At 45.5% G+C, this 23,096-nt stretch overlaps 1 protein-coding gene across 1 annotated transcript in view; it reads left to right on the top strand.

Annotated features, from left to right (window-relative positions):
* LOC141085220 (uncharacterized) overlaps positions 1–23,096 on the top strand; it is a 47,988-nt gene that overhangs the window by 12,649 nt on the left and 12,243 nt on the right. Inside the window, exon 3 of the mRNA XM_073570473.1 lies at positions 18,209–18,235. Coding sequence (XP_073426574.1) covers positions 18,209–18,235 — 27 coding nt within the window. The remainder of the gene's footprint in view (positions 1–18,208; positions 18,236–23,096) is intronic.

The raw sequence follows: 23,096 nt of genomic DNA, 5'->3' as shown, positions 1-23,096 counted from the left end.
CTGAGAAATTTGAATACCAGTTGCATGCTAAGACATTTAACCACCATGCACTTGCAAGCATGGACGGACTACCAAACCTCATGTACCACATGTGCAACTGCTCTCAAAGAAGGTAGTTAGCAACACTACATTGTTTCCCCCACTGTAAGCCCACCGGTTAGCACACCACCAGCAGCAAATGTTGAGTTGTCGTCGCAAGGGCAAATCAGTCAGGGAATCACACTGTTATTGCAACGAAAGACTGAATCTAGGCCATCAGAAAGAACACCAACTCCATCACCATCATCAACCCTCTCTCAGTCCACCATGTCCACCGCTAGTTCGACCATATGCAGCTCTCAAGTCCAGCTCACCCTACCAGAGACTATGAGTAGGACAAGAAAGTACTCATCCTCTCATCCGTGTGCACTGGGTTTGAACGCCCACATTGCCAAATTAATCTCGTTAGAGATGATGCCCTATCGGATGGTTGAAAGCGCAGCTTTCCGCGAACTCATGGCCTATGCAGTACCACGCTATGACCTACCCAGTTGCCACTTTTCTTGCAAAGCCATCCCAGCCCTCCACCTTCATGTGAAAGACCGCATTGTACATGCACTCAAGCAATCAGTGAGTGGAAAGGTGCACCTCACAACTGATGCATGGTCCAGTAGGCATAGCCAGGGCCGTTACGTGTCCATCACTGCGCACTGGGTTAATGTGGTGGATGCAGGGTCAACAGGGGACAGCGGTGGTGGCACAGTGCTGCCTAGCCCACGGTAAAGGAAACAGTTGGCTGTAGGCGTTCAACCCTCCTCCTCCTCCAGAAGCGAAAGCTCGTCCACAGAATGCAGTCGCACGAGCACTCCATCCGCAGCTGCCAGTGTTGCACACGAGGTGTCCCCCTATCGATCGATCAGCTAGTGGAAAGCGTCAGCAGGCTGTGTTGAAGATGATGTGTTTGGGCGACAGACACACCGCGGAGGTGCTGGCCGACTACTTTCAGCGACAAACTGAGTCATGGCTGGGCAGTCTACATCTTGAGGCAGGCAAGGTAGTTAGTGATAACGGCCGGAATTTTGTGGCAGCCATAGCCCTTTCAAAACTCAGACACCTACCTTGCTTGGCTCACACCTTGAACCTGGTGGTGCAGTGCTTCCTCAATAATTATCCGGAGTTAACAGGCCTGCTCCAGAAGGTCCGAAGACTGTGCTCGCACATCCGCCGGTCGCCGGTACACTCCAGTCGTATGCAGAAGCTGCAGCGATTGCTCCACCTTCCCAAGCACCGCCTAATTATCGACGTTGCAACAAGGTGGAACTCCACCCTGCACATGGTTGAGCAGCTGTGCCAAACAGAGGCAGGCCGTAATGCATTTGTGGGAGGATACACGGCCAGGCACTTTGAGGGCAGACATGGAGTTGACAGGTGTGCAGTGGTCGAAGCTGAAAGACCTCTGTAAAGTCCTTCAGTGTTTTGAGGAATGCACATGGCTGGTAAGCGCAGACGATGCCATCATAAGCATGAGCATCCCACTTATGCGTCTGCTCATGCAAACTTTGATGCACATTAAGGAGCAGGCGTCTGCAGCCGAGGATGATGAGGAAGAGGAGGAGGGAAGCCTTGATGACAGTCAGCCATTTTCTGCTCCGGGAACTCTCCTGGACGAGGTGGAGGAAGAGGAGGAGGAGGATGATGATGGGGATGATTATTTAGGGGAGGAGGATGCTTCTCGTGGGGCAAGAGAAAATGTTGGTGTGGCAAGGTCTGGTACAGGGTTTGTGCGTGACTGGAGGGATGTGGATTTGCCAGAAAGTGCTCCTCCACCCATCACTCACAGTGCATCATTGACACTGGGAACATTGGCCCACATGTCAGATTATGCCTTGCAGATCCTAAAAAGGGACCCCCGCATTGCCAAAATGATGAACGATGATGACTACTGGTTGGCCAGCATCCTGGATCCGCGCTATAAAGGCAAATTCCAAAACATCATGCCACAGGAGAACCTTGACCTAATATTGGCTAACAAACAAGCAACTCTGGTAAACCGGTTGGTTGAGGCATTCCCAGCATACAGCAGCGGTGATGGTTCTCACACGAGCCGTAGGGGCCGGGGTCAACTTGGAAGAGGTGTTGGTGGTGCACACATCAGAAGTGGCGTTGGAGACAGGGGTTTCATGACCATGTTGTGGACTGATCTTTCAAGTCCCGCTCACACGACTGGTAATACTGCATCGATTGAAAGTGACAGGAGACAGCACTTGTCTACTATGGTTACAAACTACTTCTCGTCCCATATCGATGTTCTCCCTCACAGGTCATTCCCATTTGACTATTGGGCTGCTAAACTGGACACCTGGCCTGAATTGGCACAATATGCCTTACAGGAGCTCGCTTGCCCAGCTGCAAGTGTGCTATCGGAAAGAGTCTTCAGTGCTGCTGGATCAATCCTGACAGAAAAAAGGACCGGTCTGTCGACCCAAAATGTGGATGATCTAACCTTCATTAAAATGAACCATGCATGGGTTTTAAAGGATTTTGTCCCACCTTCCCCTGATGACACATACTGTAGGTTGCCAGAAAAATGGCTCGCTTTTGTCCTCCTCTTCCTCAGATTTCTCCAATTCCTCCATTTGCAGCTGCTGAATGTCCAACATCAACATATGCCATTTTTTAAACCTCCCTAACTGGGCAGCCCCCCCCATGGCCGGGGTCACCACCTAGCGCACGCAACCGTGCGAGTGCCATGGCCCTGGACAGGTGGGTGGGCCGACTCTTGGGCGCCGGCACTGGCACAGGGTCCCTCATAGTGCAATCAAGTGTCTCTGACGGTGGGTGTGAACACCCGCCGTCAGACACACCGGCCCAGTGCCAGTACCGACGCCCACGAGTGGGCCCTCCTTGCTTGGGCAGGGCCCCAGCATTTGCAATATTTACCTCTCCCTGTTCCTCCGCTGTGTAGTCTGGGCTGTCAAATCCTTCCCTGGGACTGCCACTACAAATTTGGTGAACTGATAGAAGATGATGGTTAAGACGTAGCTATGCCCTGTCCCACTGGCCGGGCTCTAGCTTCAGATGATCAATGGCTTTCATTTCTTATGGACGTCGACTCACAATGAGGTGCAGTGGTGGTTTCTCATCAGCTTTCACAGTTTTCCTACCCACAAACGTGTGACATTCCAGCGCACATTTTTAAAGGGAAGGTGCCATCCAAAAAATTTTTTTTCAGCAATTGAAAAAATGTAAAGAATTAATGTTTACATTTTCTTAAAAAATATTATCATTTGTTTTTAATTTTGAAAAATAATTTTAAAAAGTTTGGCATTTCCACTTAACACTAGGGGGAGCAGCTACTGAAATTTGGCACAAAAACCTAGTGTATAACTAGCTCAGATTACTGCCCTGCAGTAATTATGGGCGGAGTCTGCTGACATGGGTGTGATGTCACTCCTTTCCTCCCCTTCTGGGTGTTTGTTAAGGGAAAAGAGAGGATGACATCTAGGAACACAGTGAGCAGCCATTTTGATGGGGCCTGCAATGTTACTGGCTGTCTTTGCATGTAAAGTCTGGATCCGAACAGGTCATCAATCAGAAGAAATGTTTCCTGGATTTCTGTGGAGCAGACAAGAAGACGGTCCATCCATGTGTATATAACACAGCGCTCTATGTACAATCCCTGGCACCGAACAGGGTGCCCCCCCATAGACCAGCACACTGCTCTCCTGAAATACTCTGTGCTCCTTCCACCATATATCAGGCCCATCGCCTCGCTTTCACACATCGCCAGGACAGGATCTGAGGAGAGGAATGGGGTCTTTGATCACTGAGGATGGCAGGCAGCAAGGATTCTGGGAGCAGAGTGACAGCAGCACAGAGTATTTCAGGAGAGCAGTGTGCTGGCCTATGGAGGGCACAGAGGGAGATATATAGGGGAGGAGCAGGGTGACAGCAGCACAGAAATCCAGGAAACATCTCTGCTGATTGATGGCCTGTTCTGATCCAGACTTTGCATGCAAAGACCCCATTCCCCTCCTCAGATCCTGTCTTGGCGATGTGTGACAGCGAGGCGACAGGCGCTGTCCGGAGTGACACTGGGAAGCAGGCTGGGGGGAAATGGAGCCATACAGTAACGATAAAAATGAGGCCCCTCTCTTCAGCTGCCTCACCAGCCCTCCCCTGACTGCACCTAACTATTACCCCTGACCCGTGTGCAGGTGCTCAGCCAGAACCACCCCAAAATGGGTCCCCTTTTAGCAGATAATACTGCCATAGTGTTCTCACATAATACCGCCATATATTTCACACATAATGCCGCCATATACTTCACACATCATACCGCCATATAGATCATACACAATACCACCATGTAGATCACACATAAAACCAGCAGGGTGACAGCAGCACAGAGTATTTCAGGAGCGCAGTATCACACGGGATAGGATTAGATACACAGCTCAGCAGTCAGTATCACACGGGATAGGATTAGATACACAGCTCAGCAATCAGTATCACACGGGATAGGATTAGATACACAGCTCAGCAGACAGTATCACACAGGATAGGATTAGATACACGAATCAGCAGACTATCACACAGGATAGGATTAGATACATGGCTCAGCAGTCAGTATCACACAGGAGAGGATTAGATACAGGGCTCAGCAGTCAGTATCACACAGGAGAGGATTAGATACACAGCTCAGCAGTCAGTATCACACAGGAGAGGATTAGATACACAGCTCAGCAGTCAGTATCACACAGGATAGGATTAGATACACAGCTCAGCACAGTATCACACAGGAGAGGATTAGATGTCCAGCAGTCAGTATCACACAGGATAGGATTAGATACACGGCTCAGCAGTCAGTATCACACAGGAGAGGATTAGATACATGGCTCAGCAGTCAGTATCACACAGGAGAGGATTAGATACAGGGCTCAGCAGTCAGTATCACACAGGAGAGGATTAGATACAGGGCTCAGCAGTCAGTATCACACAGGAGAGGATTAGATGTCCAGCAGATTGCCAAGTGTTTTGAAACAGCAGGGAGCAGCTCCTCCTATGTTTTGCAGGGGCTGCAGCTGGTCGGGTGTTTTGGAAAGAGCAGCTCGGTCTCTAGCAGCTCGTCCTGGTTCCTCTCCGGCAGCTGTATGTGCAGAGTGAACATCCAAGCCCTGTTATGCTGGAACACTACAGCATCCAGGGCTTGCAATAGAGTGTACATGGAGCTAAGAGGAAGTACGGGGCTCTAATAAGATGGCGTCTGGCCACACCTACAGCTGTGAATTGAGCCGCCCACAGAGGCGTGCCCAGTTCACTCCTGATGCAGCTGCAATGATACAGATAGGGTCGGGAGCCGACTGGTCTTATGTCCAGGGACTGCCGTAAATGAGCATGGAAAGTGTTGTTCAGCAGCCAGAGAGGTAAGTTGGCAGCCCCCAGTGGCTGCATTAATACAGTAAAAAAAAAAAAACCATACACACCACTGAGTCAAGCTTAGGGGACAATATCTTTTTATACTGTTTTCTTTTTTGCATTAAATTATGAAAAAACACGGCACCTTCCCTTTAAATGTGCCCTCTCATGCCAATCCAATTGAATCACCTACGGCCTGTGGCTTCTGTGTTTTGCACTCCAAAGTTACGTGACAGATCATGATAGGCAGTGAGCACCATGTTTACATCTCTCCCTGTGATCAAAATTGGATGGATATGAGTAACGGCATTGGGATCAACGGTACTGCGATACAGCAACACTTTCTTCACAAAGAAAGGTTTTTGCTGTCTCCACACACTAATTAATTGAGGGTCAGCATCGCCTATGAGAATTGCGACGGAAGTTTTTCCCGTAAATAGTAATTCCTAGATTTCTGCAATCACTAGACTTTATGTGAGTAATTGTATGCATCTCATTTCCTATTGCGGAGAGTCTGGACTGTCTTACTGAGACTGAAATATATATGAATATTAAAAAATACCACCAAAACTGTATACTGGTCTACGCTTCAAATACATTTCCTTTTTTCGACTTTTTAGATTGTTGTCTAATCCATACTGAGAACACGGAGATTTTAAATGTTTAAACTATGCTATATATACCTGCTATCTAGTGATAATGTACCCTTTCTCACCTTTGTACAATCTGGTCAAATCCATACTGGACCTGAGAACGTCTGAGTCTGCCTCCTGATCTATAGACATATATTTTTAATGTGCAAACTATGGTATACATACCTGTTATCCAGTGATACGGTACCCTTTCTCTCCTTTGTCCAATCACGTCTAATCCATACTGGGCCCGAGACCGTCTGAGCCTGCCTCCTGATCTATAGACATAGGTTTTTAATGTGTAAACTATGCTATATGTATGCGTGTTGTCCGGTGAAACTGTACCCTTTATCAACTTTCTCGAATCTTGTAGAATCCATACTGGGCCTGAGAACGGCTACCGAGCTGTTAAGCAAGCTACAGCACCTGTGGTTTGGACACGTAATTTTTTGCATTATTTCAGGAATGCCGGTTAGGCCTAACTCAGGAATTGCGGTTGACCTGCACTTACTGGAAAATCATCGTTTGCGGGGAATCACAGATCCCCATCACTAACGGTGTTCAGCGGGTTATCTGCACCTGTAAGCGACAAAAGCTGGTCCTTTCAGTGTAGCACGCATGCAGCTAAGGCCATGATAGACCTGTTATTGCTCGATCTCGCATGCCAGAGCCTCTCGTATCCCTCTAGTAAGCTTGACGCGTACCGCGGGGGCATGCCGGAGTCTCGTTCGTTAACGGGATAAAGCTGACAAATCGCTAGCACAACTACAAACGGACATACCACACCACACACAGAATCGACAAAGCTTTCAATGTGTGCATCTTTTCTTGAGGTGGCATGGTTGTGGCTTCCTGGGTGGAGTCCATTTAAGCTGCAGGCTCCACTCCTGGTGGTGCCCTTTTTGACATTCCTTTAGGCTGTGTGCACACGCTGCGGATTTTGCTGCGGTTCCGCAGCGGTTTTGGCCGCTGCGGACCCGCAGCAGTTTTTGCTGCGGTGTACAGTACAATGATTCCCTATGGGAATCAAAAACCGCAGTGCAGACGGTGCGGAATTTTCCGCGCGGATTATCTGCGGTTTTCAATCCGCAGAAAGAATTGACATGTCAATTCTTTCTGCGGATTCTCCTGCGGTTTGCCATCTCCTCCATTGAGGAGATGAAAAACCGCAGGGCAAAACCGCAGAGCAATCCGCAGGTAAAACCGCAGGTCTTTTGACCTGCGGTTTCACCTGCGGATTGTACAAAATCCGCGCGGATGAATCCGCACCTTTTCCGCAGCGTGTGCACACAGCCTTAAGGTTCAGCTTTGCAATCATACTGCCCCCGGAAAGCAAACACTTTGCCTTCATGGACGCTGTTTGGAGGTTTGTGGGAATAACGCCGCCCGATCGCCAGTTGGCATAATTTATTGGTGGGAAGTCCGACGGTATATGATCATGTTCAATTTCAGAAATTTTTTTTTTTTGGTTTGTTTTTTTACATTTTTATTCCAGCCTTTCTTGACTTCATAAGGCCATGACAAGCCTATATCTGTGTCTCCTCCACCTACTCCTTTTACTCCTCCACCTCTTTTGTAAATGTAGTTGCCCTTTTCCACATGTTATTTTTGTCTTCTGAGCATTTTGCAGAAATGATGTGGAAGTGCAATAAGGACTGCGCTTGCTTCTGGTAGAGTAAAGGGTTCTTTATTCAGCCAACGCGTTTCCTGAGCCTGCTGGCTCACTTCATCAGGGCAGATCTGCCCTGATGAAGTGAGCCAGCAGGCTCAGGAAACGCGTTGGCTGAATAAAGAACCCTTTACTCTACCAGAAGCAAACGCAGTCCTTATTGCACTTCCACGTCATTTCTGCAATTTTGTCCTAGGACCCTGTGCAGACTTGCTGCTGCTTCTTTAGCGTTCATGGGTGTTGTGACTTCCTCACAACCCCAATAGGTGAGCACCTTCCTTACTGTTCCACAATTTTAATTGTTTTATACGGATTTCACACAGTGGATGCGCCCTGTATCTCTCCTTTTATTTCTGAGCATTTTGTCGGCTTTGGGACACCTTTTAAGGTGTTTTGTAATTGTTTTCTATGTGTTTGTGTTTGCCTGCCATTGTTTTCAATGTGGTTCGACGAACATTCGACGAACTTGCCTCCTTTGCGACAAACCAAAACACTAGCGGGGTGGCTCAACACTACTCCTGATATATAGACGTACATTGTTAATGTTTAAACTATGCTATATATACCTGCTATCTGATAATACAGTACACTTTGTCTACTTTTTATATTCTTGTCTAATCCATACTGAGCCTGTGAGCGTCTCTGTGTGACTGATGGAATATATATGGAGATTGACAATTATCCTGTGACTGAATAGAGCTGTACGCTTCTGATACAGTGCCATATATCTGTTGTTATTTTGTGTCTATTTTGTGCTAAATTTTGAAGTTTGGTGGAAGAGGCCGTGGACGTGGGGGGGCCAGCAGGTGCTGATGGTGGTGGTGCATCTGCTGGTAGTGGCAAAAGCACAATAGCAGCTAAGGCAGGAGGTGTTGAGCCTGCGTCATGGTCTGGCTCCGGAACACCTGGAAGGCTACTTTTTCTGGGAGTAGGTTAACCGCTTTTAACCCCTTCACCCCCAAGGGTGGTTTGCACGTTCATGACCGGGCCAATTTTTACAATTCTGACCACTGTACCTTTATGAGGTCATAACTCTGGAACGCTTCCATGGATCCCGGTGATTCTGACACTGTTTTCTCATGACATATTGTACTTCATGATAGTGGTAAAATTTCATTCAAATAACTTGCGTTTATTTGTGGGAAAAATGGAAATTGGGCGAAAATTTTGAAAATTTCGCAATTTTCCAACTTTGAATTTTTATGCCCTTAAATCACAGAGATACAGCACACAAAAAACTTGATAACTAACACTTCCCACATGTTTACTTTACATCAGCACAATTTTGGAACCAAAATTTTTTTTTGTTAGGAAGTTATAAGGGTTAAAAGTTGACCAGCGATTTCTCATTTTTACAACACCATTTTATTTTTAGGACCACATCACATTTGAGGTCACTTTGAGGGGTCTATATGATAGAAAATACCCAAAAGTGACACCATTCTAAAAACTGCACCCCTTAAGGTGCTCAAAACCACATTCAAGAAGTTTATTAACCCTTTAGGTGCATCACAGGAATTTTTTTGAATATTTAAAAAAAAATGAACATCTAACTTTTTTTCACAAAAAAAATACTTCAGGTTCAATTTTTTTTATTTTACCAAGGGTAACAGGAGAAATTGGACTGCAAAAGTTATTGTGCAATTTGTCCTGAGTACACTGATACCTGATATGTGGGGGGGAACGACTGTTTCGGCGCATGGCAGAGCTCAGAATGGAAGCAGCGCCGTTTGACTTTTTCAATGCAAAATTGGCTGGAATTCAGATCGGATGACATGTCACGTTTGGAGAGTCCCTGATGTACCTAAACAGTGGAAACCCCCTACAAGTGACCCCATTTTGGAAACTAGACCCCCCAAGGAACTTATCTAGATATGTGGTGAGAACTTTGAACCCACAAGGGCTTTACAGAAGTTTATAACGTACAGCGGTACAATTAAAAAATCATATTTTTTCCACAAAAATGATCTTTTCACCCCAATTTTTATTTTCCCAAGGGTAACAGGACCCTAAATGTTATTGTGCAATTTGTCCTGAGTACGCTGATACCCCACATGTGGGGGTAAACCACTATTTGGGCACATGGCAGAGCTCGGAAGGGAAGCAGCGCCATTTGACGTTTTTGGCTGGAATTGAGATCGGACATCATGTCGCGATTGGAAAACCCCTGATGTACCTAAACAGTGGAAACCCCCCACAAATGACACCATTTTGTAAACTAGACCCCCCTAGGAACTTATCTAGATGTGTGGTGAGCACTTTGAACTCCCCAGTGCTTCACAGAAGTTTATAACGCCCGGTCGTAAAATAAAAAATTCGTATTTTTTCCACAAACATGATCTTTTCACCCTCAATTCTTATTTTTCCAAGGGTAACAGGACCCTAAAAGTTATTGTGCAATTTGTCCTGAGTACGCTGATACCCCACATGTGGGGGTCAACCACTATTTGGGCACATGGCAGAGCTCGGAAGGGAAGCAGCGCCATTTGACGTTTTTGGCTGGAATTGAGTTCGGACACCATGTCGCGATTGAAAAACCCCTGATGTACCAAAACAGTGGAAACCCCCCACAAATGACACCATTTTGGAAACTAGACCCCCTAAGGAACTTATCTAGATGTGTGGTGAGAACTTTGAACCCCCAAGGGCTTCACAGAAGTTTATAACATACAGCCGTACAATTAAAAAATCATGTTTTTTCCACAAAAATGATCTTTTCACCCTCAATTCTTATTTTTCCAAGGGTAACAGGACCGTAAAAGTTATTGTGCAATTTGTCCTGAGTACGCTGATACCCCACATGTGGGGGTAAACCACTATTTGGGCGCATGGCAGAGCTCGGAAGGGAAGCAGCGCCATTTGACGTTTTTGGCTGGAATTGAGATCGGACACCATGTCGCGATTGGAAAACCCCTGATATACCTAAACAGTGGAAACCCCCCACAAATGACACCATTTTGTAAACTAGACCCCCCAAGGAACTTATCTAGATGTGTGGTGAGCACTTTGAACTCCCCAGTGCTTCACAGAAGTTTATAACGCCCGGTCGTGAAAATAAAAAATTCGTATTTTTTCCACAAACATGATTTTTAGTCACCATTTTTTTATTTTCCCAAGGGTAGCAGGAGAAATTGGGCCCCAAAAGTTGTTGTCCAATTTGTCCTGAGTATGCTGATACCCCATATGTGGGAGAAAACTACTGTATGGACACACGTCGGGGCTCGGAAGGGAAGTAGTGACGTTTTGGAATGCAGACTTTGATGGAATGGTCTGCGGGTGTCATGTTGCCTTTGGAGAGCCCCTAATGTACCTAAATAGTGGAAACCCCCCACAAATGACCCCATTTTGAAAATTAGACCCCCTAAGGAACTTATCTAGATGTGAGGTGAGCACTTTGAACCCCCAAAGGCTTCACAGAAGTTTATAATGCCAGGGCATGAAAATAAAAAAATTGTATTTTTTCCACAAACATGATCAATTAGACCACAATTTTTTTATTTTCCCAAGGGTAACAGGAGAAAATGAACCCCAAAAGTTGTTGTCCAATTTGTCCTGAGTACGCTGAAACCCCATATGTGGGAGAAAACTACTGTATGGACACACGTCGGGGCTGGGAAGGGAAGTAGTGACGTTTTGGAATGCAGACTTTGATGGAATGGTATGCGGGTGTCATGTTGCCTTTGGAGAGCCCCTAATGTACCTAAACAGTGGAAACCCCCACAAATGACCCCATTTTGGAAACGAGACCCCCTAAGGAACTTATCTAGATGTGTTCTGAGCACTTTGAACCCCAAAGGGCTTCACAGAAGTTTATAATGCCCGGGCATGAAAATAAAAAAATTGTATTTTTTCCACAAACATGATCAATTAGTCGCCAATTTTTTTATTTTCCCAAGGGTACCAGGAGAAATTGAACCCCAAAAGTTGTTGTCCAATTTGTCCTGAGTACGCTGACGCCCCATATGTGGGAGAAAACTACTGTATAGACACACGTAGGGGCTCGGAAGGGAAGTAGTGACGTTTTGGAATGCAGACTTTGAGGGAATGTTCTGCGGGTGTCATGTTGCCTTTGGAGAGCCCCTAATGTACCTAAACAGTGGAAACCCCCCACAAATGACCCCATTTTGGAAACGAGACCCCCTAAGGAACTTATCTAGATGTGTGGTGAGCACTTTGAACCCCCAAGGGCTTCACAGAAGTTTATAATGCCAGGGCATGAAAATAAAAAAATCGTATTTTTTCCACAAACATGAACAATTAGTCACCAATTTTTTCATTTTCCCAAGGGTAACAGGAGAAATTGGACCCCAAAAGTTGTTGTCCAATTTGTCATGAGTACGCTGACACCCCATATGTTGGAGAAAACTACTGTATGGACACACGTCAGGGCTCGGAAGGGAAGTAGTGATGTTTTGGAATGCAGACTTTGATGGAATGGTCTGCGGGTGTCATGCTGCCTTTGGAGAGCCCCTAATGTACCTAAACAGTGGAAACCCCCACAAATGACCCCATTTTGAAAATTAGACCCCCTAAGGAACATATCTAGATGTGAGGTGAGCACTTTGAACCCCCAAGGGCTTCACAGAAGTTTATAATGCCCGGGCATGAAAATAAAAAAATCGTGTTTTTTCCTCAAACATGATCAACAGTGGAAACCCCCCACAAATGACACCATTTTGGAAACTAGACCCCCTAAGGAACTTATCTAGATGTGTGGTGAGCACTTTGACCCCCCCAGTGCTTCACAGAAGTTTATAATGCCCGGGCGTGAAAATAAAAAATTCGTATTTTTTTCTACAAACATGATCTTTTAGTCACCATTTTTTTATTTTCCCAAGGGTACCAGGAGAAATTGGACCCCAAAAGTTGTTGTCCAATTTGTCATGAGTACGCTGACACCCCATATGTGGGAGAAAACTACTGTATGGACACACGTCGGGGCTCGGAAGGGAAGCATTAACATTTTGGAATGCAGACTTTGATGGAATGGTCTGCGGGTGTCATGTGCGTTTGGAGAGCCCCTGATGTACCTAAACTATTGAAACTCCCCACAAGTGACCCCATTTTGGACACTAGGCCCCCCATGGAACTTATCTAGATGTGTGGTGAGCACTTTGAACCCCCAAGTGCTTCACAGAAGTTTATAACGCTCAGAGGTGAAAATAAAAAAATCATTTTTTTCCACAAAAATGATATTTTTGCCCCCCAATTTTTTATTTTCCTAAGGGTAACAGGAGAAATTGGACCCCAAAAATTGTTTTGCAATTTGACCTGAGTAGGCTGATACCCTACATGTGGGAGTAAAACACTGTTTGGGCGCATGGCAGAGCTTGGAAGGGAAGGAGCACCATTTGAGTTTTTCAACTCAGAATTGGCTGGAATTGAGTTCAGACGCCATGTTGCATTTGGAGAGCCCCTGATGTGCCCAAACAGTGGAAACCCCCAATTCTAACTCCAACCCGAACCCCAAAACACCCCTAACCCTAATCTCAGCCCTAACCCTAACCCTAGCCCTAACCCTAACCCTAACCCTAGCCCTAACCCTAGCCCTAACACTAATGGAAAAATGGAAATAAATACATTTTTTTTATTTTATTATTTTTCCCTAACTAAGGGGGTGATAACGGGGGGTTTGATTTACTATTTATGGCGGTTTTTATGTTTGGCAGCTGTCACACGCTAAAAGACGCTTTTTATTGTAAAAATAGTTTTTGCATCACCACATATTGAGAGCTCTAATTTTTCTGTATTTTGACCCACCGAGTCATGTGAGGTCTTATTTTTTGCGGGACGAGTTGATGTTTTTACTGGTACCATTTTCGGGCACGTGACATTTTTTGATCACTTTTTATTCCGATTTTTGGGACGCAGAATGAACAAAAACCAGCGTTTCATGAATTTCTTTTGGGGGGGTGCGTTTACACCGTTCCGCGTGCGATAAAATTGATAAAGCGGTTTTATTCTTCGGGTCAGTACGCTTACAGAGATACTTTATTTAGGTCGTTTTTTTATGTTTTGTCGGTTTTATGGAATGAAAACTATTTTATATAAAAAATAATTATTTTTGCATCGCTTTATTCTGCGAGCTATAACTTTTTAATTTTTTTGCTGATGATGCTGTGTGGCGGCTCGTTTTTTGTGGGACAAGATGACGTTTTCACCGGTACCATGGATATTTATATGCGTCTTTTTGATCGCGCGTTTTTACACTTTTTGTTTGGCGGTATGATAATAAATCATTATTTTTTGCTTCGTTTTTTATTTTTATTTTTTAAGGGGTTCGCTAAAGGGGTTAACTAATGGGACAGCTTTATAGGGCGGGTCATTATGGACACGGCGATACCTAATATGTGTACTTTTATTGTTTTTTTTTTTATTTCTAAAAAATGGATTTATTTGGGGGAATATTTTTTTTTTTTTTTTTTCTAATTTATTTGGCGATTTTTTTAAATTTATTTTAACACTTTTTTTTATTTTTTTTTACTTTATTAAATAGTCCCAGGTGGGACATCACTGTCCTGTGATAGATCGCTGATCTGTCACATCACAGATCACTGTGACAGATCAGCGATCTGTCACAGGCACTGCAGAAGGCTTCCTCATGCCTGCGCTTTGCAGGCACTGAGGAAGCCAGCTTCCTGCAGGCCCCCGAAGGCCCCCGTCGCCATCTTGAATTCGGGGGCCTGCAGGAAAGGAGCCCAGGTCCCATGGACGGGATAGTACGTCTCATGTCAGGAAGGGGTTAAATCCAGAGCTTGAGGAACTGGTTTTGGCTTAGGCTAGTTTCACACTAGCGTTTATGAGCGCAGCGACGGCCTGCGCACGGCCGTCGCTAAGCCCCGCCCCCTGCCGCACCTCCACCGGTAGCTCCGCCCACCGGCGCATGACGCTGCATGCGCCCTGCGTCCCCTATCTTTATCACAGGGGGCACAGGCCGTGCGCAGTATGCGTTTGGCGGCGCATGCACCTTTTTGACGGTGCGCCGATGCAACCAAACTGCAGCAGGTTGCGTTTGGCGCAGGTCGGCGCACCGTCAAAAGGACGCATGCGCCGCCAAACGCATACTGCGCACGGCCTGCGCCCCCAGTGATAAAGATAGGGGACGCGGGGCGCATGCAGCATCATGCGCCGGTGGGCGGAGCTACCGACGGAGGCGCGGCAGGGGGCGGGGTTTAGCGGCGGCCGTGCGCAGGCCGTCGCTGCGCTCATAAACCCTAGTGTGAAACTAGCCTTACATTGCCAAAACAGATTACAGCAAATATGCCCTCCTCTTCTGAAGTTTCAAAAAATGCAAGCACTGAGTCGTCAAGTGCTGGCTCCTGGTCAGGAAGAACCCCTTTCCTTGTGTCCTGCACCCCGACCCAAAGTGAATGATGCAGCAGGCCACACTTCACATTAGTCCATGTAGCTCTTTCTATCATACCATGCCTGGGTTATCAAGTCAAATCGGGAATTCCCCAGTTCAAGATGAATCTGACATGGAGTGTAGGTGGCCAGCCAGAGCAGTGGGGTTAATCGGTACTGGGCCGATGTCCACAGGGATATGTCACGGTGGTGGTGATCCGTTCCGTGGCCCTGGGCGTCCATGCAAAGGGGTGAATTACGTTTATAGGTGAATGATACGTGATGCCACCTGTGGTTTCTGATCAGATTGACCAGCGCTGCAGTGTCGCTTCTCTGGGACAGATGTTGTGGTGCAGCTAAGATGTAGAAGCCCTGCACAGGTAGGGCCGTAGTCGCAGGGCAGATGAAAGAGTTTGGTGTGCAGTGCAGGATATAGCAGAGCTGTGTGCCAGGCGCAGGAGAAAGATGACAGACCCAGTCGTGCAGTTCCTTTACCTGTACTTGGTAAGTGCCGTCCAGGAACCAGAGTACAGATGGAGAAGGAGTTGGTCAGCCTGGAAGCCAATTTGTATTCTCTCTCTGCAGATAGGTAGTGTGGCCTCCGTTCTAGCGCTTATCTGAGGTACTCGCAGTGCTGAGTTCAATGAAGTTCCCCCTGTTGACTCTCTTTTGGAACTTTCTCATATGGCAGGCAGCAGTAGCCTTTTCCTTCTGGCTCCCACACGTCGCTGCTGGGGTCTCCGAGCCTTAGTTGGGTACAGAGCATTTACAACTGCTACTTCCTCTGGTTTCGGCTGCAGGAACGTCAGTGTCCCTACAAACTCGGAGACTGGAATCCGGACCATGCGCTCCAGCTAGGAGTGAGCCTTAACTCTGCTCATCCTCCAGTTCCCCTTCTCACGTCCACACACTTCCCCTTCCCTTCACAGACTGCCCTAACTTCCCGACCACAGACAGCAGCTCCTCAGCAGTCAGGTTCAGAGGTCTCCCTGCTGGCCTGGAGTGGGAAATGTGTTGTGTGTTGGTTTAACTGCTAGAGAGATCCTTCGTTGCTCCCAAGCATGACATCACACTCCCTAAGAGGAAGGTAATGCCACTGTGGCGACCGTACTCCTGGGGGTACCACAAGTGCACTGATGCCCAGCCACTGCTAGATGATTCTGCTGGTACATTGACCCAGACCACTACATTCCCCTCGCACTCTACACAGCCTGAATGTGACCCAGATGAAACTCAGGTTGCCCTTCCCATATACTGTACCACCTTACACGGTGATAAAGAGGAAGGTGCAGATGAAAGAGCAGGTTCGGCCCACCGCCATCAGACACACCACTGTACTATCAGGGGCCCTGTGCCAGTGCCGTCGCCAATGAGTGGGCCCCCCCAGCTTGTTCAGGATCACAGCACTTGCAAAGTTGAAATACATACCTCTTCCTGCTCCACTGCCATGACGTCTTCCGTGTTTCCTGACAGTGATATTCTGATCAGAGAGTGCAATATCATCACATCTGTACGCCCAGACTAGTGCAGGGATTCCCTAGCGAGGAGACTTATTTGAGGAGACTTATTTAATTGTTTTCAATGTTGGGACAGCAATTTTTGGGGAGCACTATACTCTGGAGAATGATATATGGGGCCCACCATACACTGGAGCATTACAAAGGTGGACATCAGACACTGGAGCAGCATTTACAGGGCCCATTATACACTAGAGCATTAGAAATGGGGTCCATTATACATAGAGCATTATTTGGGCCCATAAGACAGTGCAGCTTCATCCATGGGGACCAACATATACTGTAGCATTATGTGGAGCTCATCATATACTGTTTCAAACATTATATGGGACCAATGATTCTGTATGGAGAAATATATGGGCCTCATTACTCTGTATAGCGCACTATGCGGTGGCCATAATACTGTATGGAGTAATATACTGTGCGTTTTTGGAGCTATTGGAGAATTTAAAATGGATATCAGTCATGAGATGTAAAAAGTGAAGTATTTTTCATTGTACTATACCGCTATTTCTCTGCCGTATCAGAGGATCATGAGTTGTGCTATGTGTTAAAGGGGCACTCTGTGGCCCAGGGCACATGAAAACCTGGAGCCAGCCCTACCCCCCACAAATTTAGCCAAATAGCCCCCATTTTTCAGTGTGTAACTAGTATTATGAAGTAAATTAAGGTTGAAATGCTTCAGTAATAAGAATTGATGTTTTTGGCATTCAAAAGGGCACTGTAGGTGTGTTTCCTGTCCTCCACTCCCTGCCGACTTTGCTTCCCCATTGACTTGCATTGGGTTTCGTGTTTCAGTCGGCCTTCGACTTTTCACAAAAATCGGCCGATTTCGTTCGACCCAACTTTTGCGAAAGTCGGGTTTCATGAAACCCGACTCGACCCGAAAAAAGGCAAAGTCGCTCATCTCTAGTCATCGGGGATGCAGGCAATTTCAGAAAAAGCAAGCTGGTCAAATGTAAATGTATTTCATGAGCTGATGAATACAGACAGGTATTTATATATGTAGATTGGTAATACAATAAATTGGTTTGATAAGTAGAGGCTAAAAAATGTTTTCCGATTGAGGTGCCACCTGCAGGTCATTGTGTCTTTCTGCAGGCTTATGAAAATGAATGTTTAAACTGTATTTAGTGATAAAATTGTGAATGTCTGGTTTGATTGGCTGTTTTCTTGCTGAAGGGGGCAAGTTTACCTTTCAAATGGTGTATCATGTGTGTGGGGGGGGGCAAAGTAATCAGTGAAAAAGCAGTGCATGTTTACAAATGTGTTGGTAGTATGCTTTGGGGTACTGTGGTGCCACCTGCAGGTCATTTTTCCTTACTGCAGGTTTATGAAAATTAATGTTTAAACTGTATTTTGTGATCAAACCATGGATGTGTGGTTTGTTTGGCTATTTTCTTGCTGAAGGGGGCAAGTTTACCTTTCAAATGTTGCATCATTTGTGTGTGGGGATGCAGTATGCACGGGGATACAAAGGAATCACCAAGAAACAGAAATAATAGAATAGATATAACTGGACTGGACCCTTAACTGGGGCTGCAAGAACCTCAGTATCTCATGTGTTATAATTTAGGCTTAGCAGATACCACAGATATAAAAGTATACACTGTATAATAATCTAATCTATCACTGGTGTTTCCCTGCAGCTTCTGTTACCGTCACCAGCCCAGCAGGTAAGACCGGAGTGGAGGGAGGAGCAGGGTGAACAGAGATCAGGATGTTTACTATCTGCGCAGAGTACACAAATACAGAAAAATAATAAATAAAATACAATGAAATACACATCATATCTACAGTTATGGCCGAATGCCCTTAAAATTGTTCCAGTAATTGCAGTATTTCTCCCACACAATTATTGCACTTACACATGTTTTGTTATACACATGTTTATTTCCTTTGTGTGTATTGGAAGAACACAAAAAAGAGGGAAAAAAGCAAATTGGACACAATTTCGCAATAAACCCACAAAATGGGCAGGGTAAAATTGTTTGCACACAATGTCGTTTCCAGAATCTGATGCTTGTTCACACTCACCTGTGGCAAGTAACAGGTGTGAGCAATATGAAAATCACACCTGAAGCCAGATAATAAGGGGAAAAGTTAACTCAGTCTTTTGCATTGTAAGTGTGCTTGTGCCACACTTAGCACAGAGAACAGAAAGAGGAGAAGAGAACTGTCTGTAGTTATTGTTCAATAATTTTACCTCTCAAGTCCCCAATCTCAAGGTTACACTTACAACTTCATCTCCAGAAACTCCACAATGTGCAACATAATAAAGAGGTTTACAACCCCTGGCACTGTATCTAATCTCCCTGGATGTTCAACGACAGAGAAAAATTGATGGAAGGTTGCAACGCAGGATAGTCTGGGTGGTGGATAAGCAGCCCCAATCAAGTTCCTAATAAATTTAAGCTGTCCTACAGGCTCAGGGTGCATAAGTGTCAGCGCAAACTATCAATCCACATGTGAAAGAAATGCTATTTCAAGAGACGCAGAATGACCCCATTGCTGACACAGAGATGTAAAAAAGTTAAACTGCAGTTTACCAAAATATAGACGAGTAAGTCAAAATCCTTCTGGGAAAGTGTCTTGTGGACAGAGGAGACTAAGATAGAGCTTTTTGATAAAGAACATCATTCTACTGTTTACCAAAAATGGAATGGGGAAAAGAACACAGTACCCACAGTCAAATATGGTGGAGGGTCAGAGATGTTTTGGAGTTGTGTTGCTGCCTCTGGCACTGGGTGCCTTGACTGTGTGCAAGCCGTTATAAAGTCTGAAGATTACCAAAAGGATTTTGGGTGGCAATGTAGTGCCCAGTGTCCAAAAGCTGGGTTTGCATCCTAGGTCATGGGTCTTCCAGCAGGACATTGACCCAAAACATACTTAAAGAACCCCCAGAAATGGATGAAAACAATGCACTGGAGAGTACTCAAGTAGCAGCAATGAGTCTGTGTCATGTGCCCCGTCCTGAGTGACACGGCCAGCAGGCCGGTAACTGATACAACAGGACGCGGCACGTGTAATTGTCCTATGTGACGTGGCCCGCAGGCCGGTAACTAATACAATAAGACAAAGGGAATAGGGAAAACCTGGGTAACAATGACAATGGTGGCCCTGCGATAGGGAAACGGGGAAGTGAAGACCTCCTGCCCTCCCCTGAGTCAGTGTCTCAACACTCCTAACGTTCCCTAGGCCGGTTCCGTACCGGGCGCCAATCAGGAACCTCAAAACCCTGACTCGCCCTGCACCTAAACCCTCACTAGGGAATTGGTCGGTGCGGAAACTAATCCCACCACTGCACTAAACACACATAAGGAAAAGTGACAAAACAGGGGAACACCACTTAGCTTTGCTATGTTGCTTACGCTCCCAGCAACAGAGCCCACCACCTGCGTGCATCTTTTCCTCCACCGTGTTCGACATCTGGGTGCACTGTCCAGAAACAGATCTTCTCTGCACCATAGTGTAGCCTTGGAGCAAACAGAGTCCACACCTGCGTGCAGCTGTCAAGAAATAGAGTCCCGCAAATGAGTCCAGCTTTTCTGCCAAAAAGTCCAGCATGCTTTAGTCCAGCTCTCAGCAACATCTACCAGCATTTTGAGTGCAGCTCCACACCATAGCTGCCACTCCACCAATCCATGCACGAGCTCCTTGCTGACACCATAGCTGCGACTCCACCACGCCATGCCAGCACTCCTTGCAGACACCATAGCTGACACTCCAAGAATCTCACTGATCTGCCCGTGAATCTCCTTTAGCTCCATCCTTCACCCAGGCTTGCTTGCAAATGAATACCTTATCACCAACAGTGATTAACACACCTGATACTCTCTTATAGAGCTATCACACCTGTTACATAATTACAGTTGTGGCCAAAAGTATTGACACCCCTGCAATTCTGTCAGATAATACTCAGTTTCTTCCTGAAAATGATTGCAAGCACAAATTCTTTGTTATTATTATCTTCATTTAATTTGTCTTAAATGAAAAACACAAAAGAGAATGAAGCAAATCATTGATCATTTCACACAAAACTCCAAAAATGGGCCAGACAAAAGTATTGGCACCCTCAGCCTAATACTTGGTTGCACAACCTTTAGCCAAATAACTGCGACCAACCGCTTCCGGTAACCATCAATGAGTTTCTTACAATGCTCTGCTGGAATTTTAGACCATTCTTCTTTGGCAAACTGCTCCAGGTCCCTGATATTTGAAGGGTGCCTTCTCCAAATTGCCATTTTTAGATCTCTCCACAGGTGTTCTATGGGATTCAGGTCTGGACTCATTGCTGGCCACCTTAGAAGTCTCCAGTGCTTTCTCTCAAACCATTTTCTAGTGCTTTTTGAAGTGTGTTTTGGGTCATTGTCCTGATGGAAGACCCATGACCTCTGAGGGAGACCCAGCTTTCTCACACTGGGCCCTACATTATGCTGCAAAATTTGTTGGTAGTCTTCTGACTTCATAATGCCATGCACACAGTCAAACAGTCCTGTGCCAGAGGCAGCAAAGCAACCCCAAAACATCAGGGAACCTCCGCCATGTTTGACTGTGTTCTTTTCTTTGAATGCCTCTTTTTTTCTCCTGGAAACTCTATGTTGATGCCTTTGCCCAAAAATCTCTACTTTTGTCTCATCTGACCAGAGAACATTCCTCCAAAACGTTTTAGGCTTTTTCAGGTAAGTTTTGGCAAACTCCAGGCTGGCTTTTTTATGTCTCGGGGTAAGAAGTGGGGTCTTCCTGGGTCTCCTACCATACAGTCCCTTTTCATACAGACGCCGATGGATAGTACGGGTTGACACTGTTGTACCCTTGGACTGCAGGGCAGCTTGAACTTGTTTGGATGTTCGTCGAGGTTCTTTATCCAACATCCGCACAATCTTGCGTTGAAAACTCTTGTCAATTTTTCATTTCCGTCCACATTTAGGGAGGTTAGCCATAGTGCCATGGGCTTTAAACTTCTTGATGACACTGCGCACGATAGACACAGGAACATTCAGGTCTTTGGAGATGGACTTGTAGCCTTGAGATTGCTCATGCTTCCTCACAATTTGGTTTCTCAAGTCCTCAGACAGTTCTTTGGTCTTCTTTCTTTTCTCCATGCTCAATGTGGTACACACAAGGACACAGGACAGAGGTTGAGTCAACTTTAATCCATGTCAACTGGCTGCAAGTGTGATTTAGTTATTGACAACACCTGTTAGGTGCCACAGGTAAGTTACAGGTGCTGTTAATTACACAAATTAGAGAAGCATCACATGATTTTTCGAACAGTGCCAATACTTTCGTCCACCCTCTTTTTTATGTTTGGTGTGGAATTATATCCAATTTGGCTTTAGGACAATTCTTTTTGTGTTTTTTCATTTAAGACAAATTAAATGAAGATAATAATACCAAAGAATTTGTGTTTGCAATCATTTTCAGGAAGAAACTGAGTATTATCTGACAGAATTGCAGGGGTGTCAATACTTTTGGCCACAACTGTACGTGCACAACTAAGGTAACCAAAGTGCAATGACCCTAATGGCCACCGGGGGAAAAACTACAACTGAAATCACCACAGTGGAATGACCCTAATGGCCAACGGGGGCAAAACCACCTTTGGCACACAGTCAAGGAAAAAAAAAGGTTACTTTGTGCATTTACTCTGTCAGATCCAACCTGGATCATGACAGTCTGGATCTAGATAACATTGATCACCTGTGAATATATCATAGATTTGCTATTGGGAGAAGACGCCTTCACATGAGACCAGGAGCAGATTATAAGAAATGTCATCCAAAATTCCAGAAGACATGTGTAGGAAGCTTGTGGATGGTTATAGGAATCAATTGATTGCGGTTATTTATTCCAAAGGATGTGAAACCAAATATTAAGTTGAGGGTGTCAACAATTTTGCTCAGCCATTTTTGGGGTTTGTGTGAAATTATGTCCAATTTGCTTTTTTTCTGTTGTTCCAAAATACACAAAGGAAATAAACATGAGTATAACAAAACATATGTAATTGTAATAATATTTTAGGAGAAATACTTTTTTCTAGAACAACCTCAAGTTGCCAATTTTGGCCATGACTCTATAAACAGATTGTGCACTGCCTGTGACATGATGTGTAAAAAGGGTCAACTTATAGGGGTTGCACAAAATAATGGAAACACCTGTAAACATCAACAAAAGTTAGTATAATATGGTGTAGGTCCACCTTTTGCGGCGATTACAGCCTCAATTCTCCGAGGTATGGATTCATACAAGGTGTGAATTGTTTCCAAAGGAATTTTAGCCCATTCAGTTAAAACACCCTCCAGGTCTTTGAGCGACGATGGTGGCGGAAATCGACGTCTAACTTGAATCTCTAAAATCGGCCATAAATGATCAATAATGTTGAGGTCTGGGGATTGTGGGGGCCAGATGAGATGCTCAACTTCATTAGAATGTTCTTCGTGCCATGCTTTAATGATTCTAGCTGTATGAATTGGTGCATTATCATCCTGAAAGATGGCGTTCCCCTCCGGGAACAGTGCTTAAACCATAGGATGC

The sequence above is a fragment of the Dendrobates tinctorius genome, unplaced genomic scaffold (genome assembly GCF_039654945.1).
Source record: "Dendrobates tinctorius isolate UK_male_01 unplaced genomic scaffold, ASM3965494v1 ptg000028l, whole genome shotgun sequence".
NCBI lineage: Eukaryota > Metazoa > Chordata > Amphibia > Anura > Dendrobatidae > Dendrobates > Dendrobates tinctorius.
The sequence above is the reverse complement of the archived record's forward strand: the minus strand, read 5'-3'. Positions and strand labels throughout refer to the sequence as shown.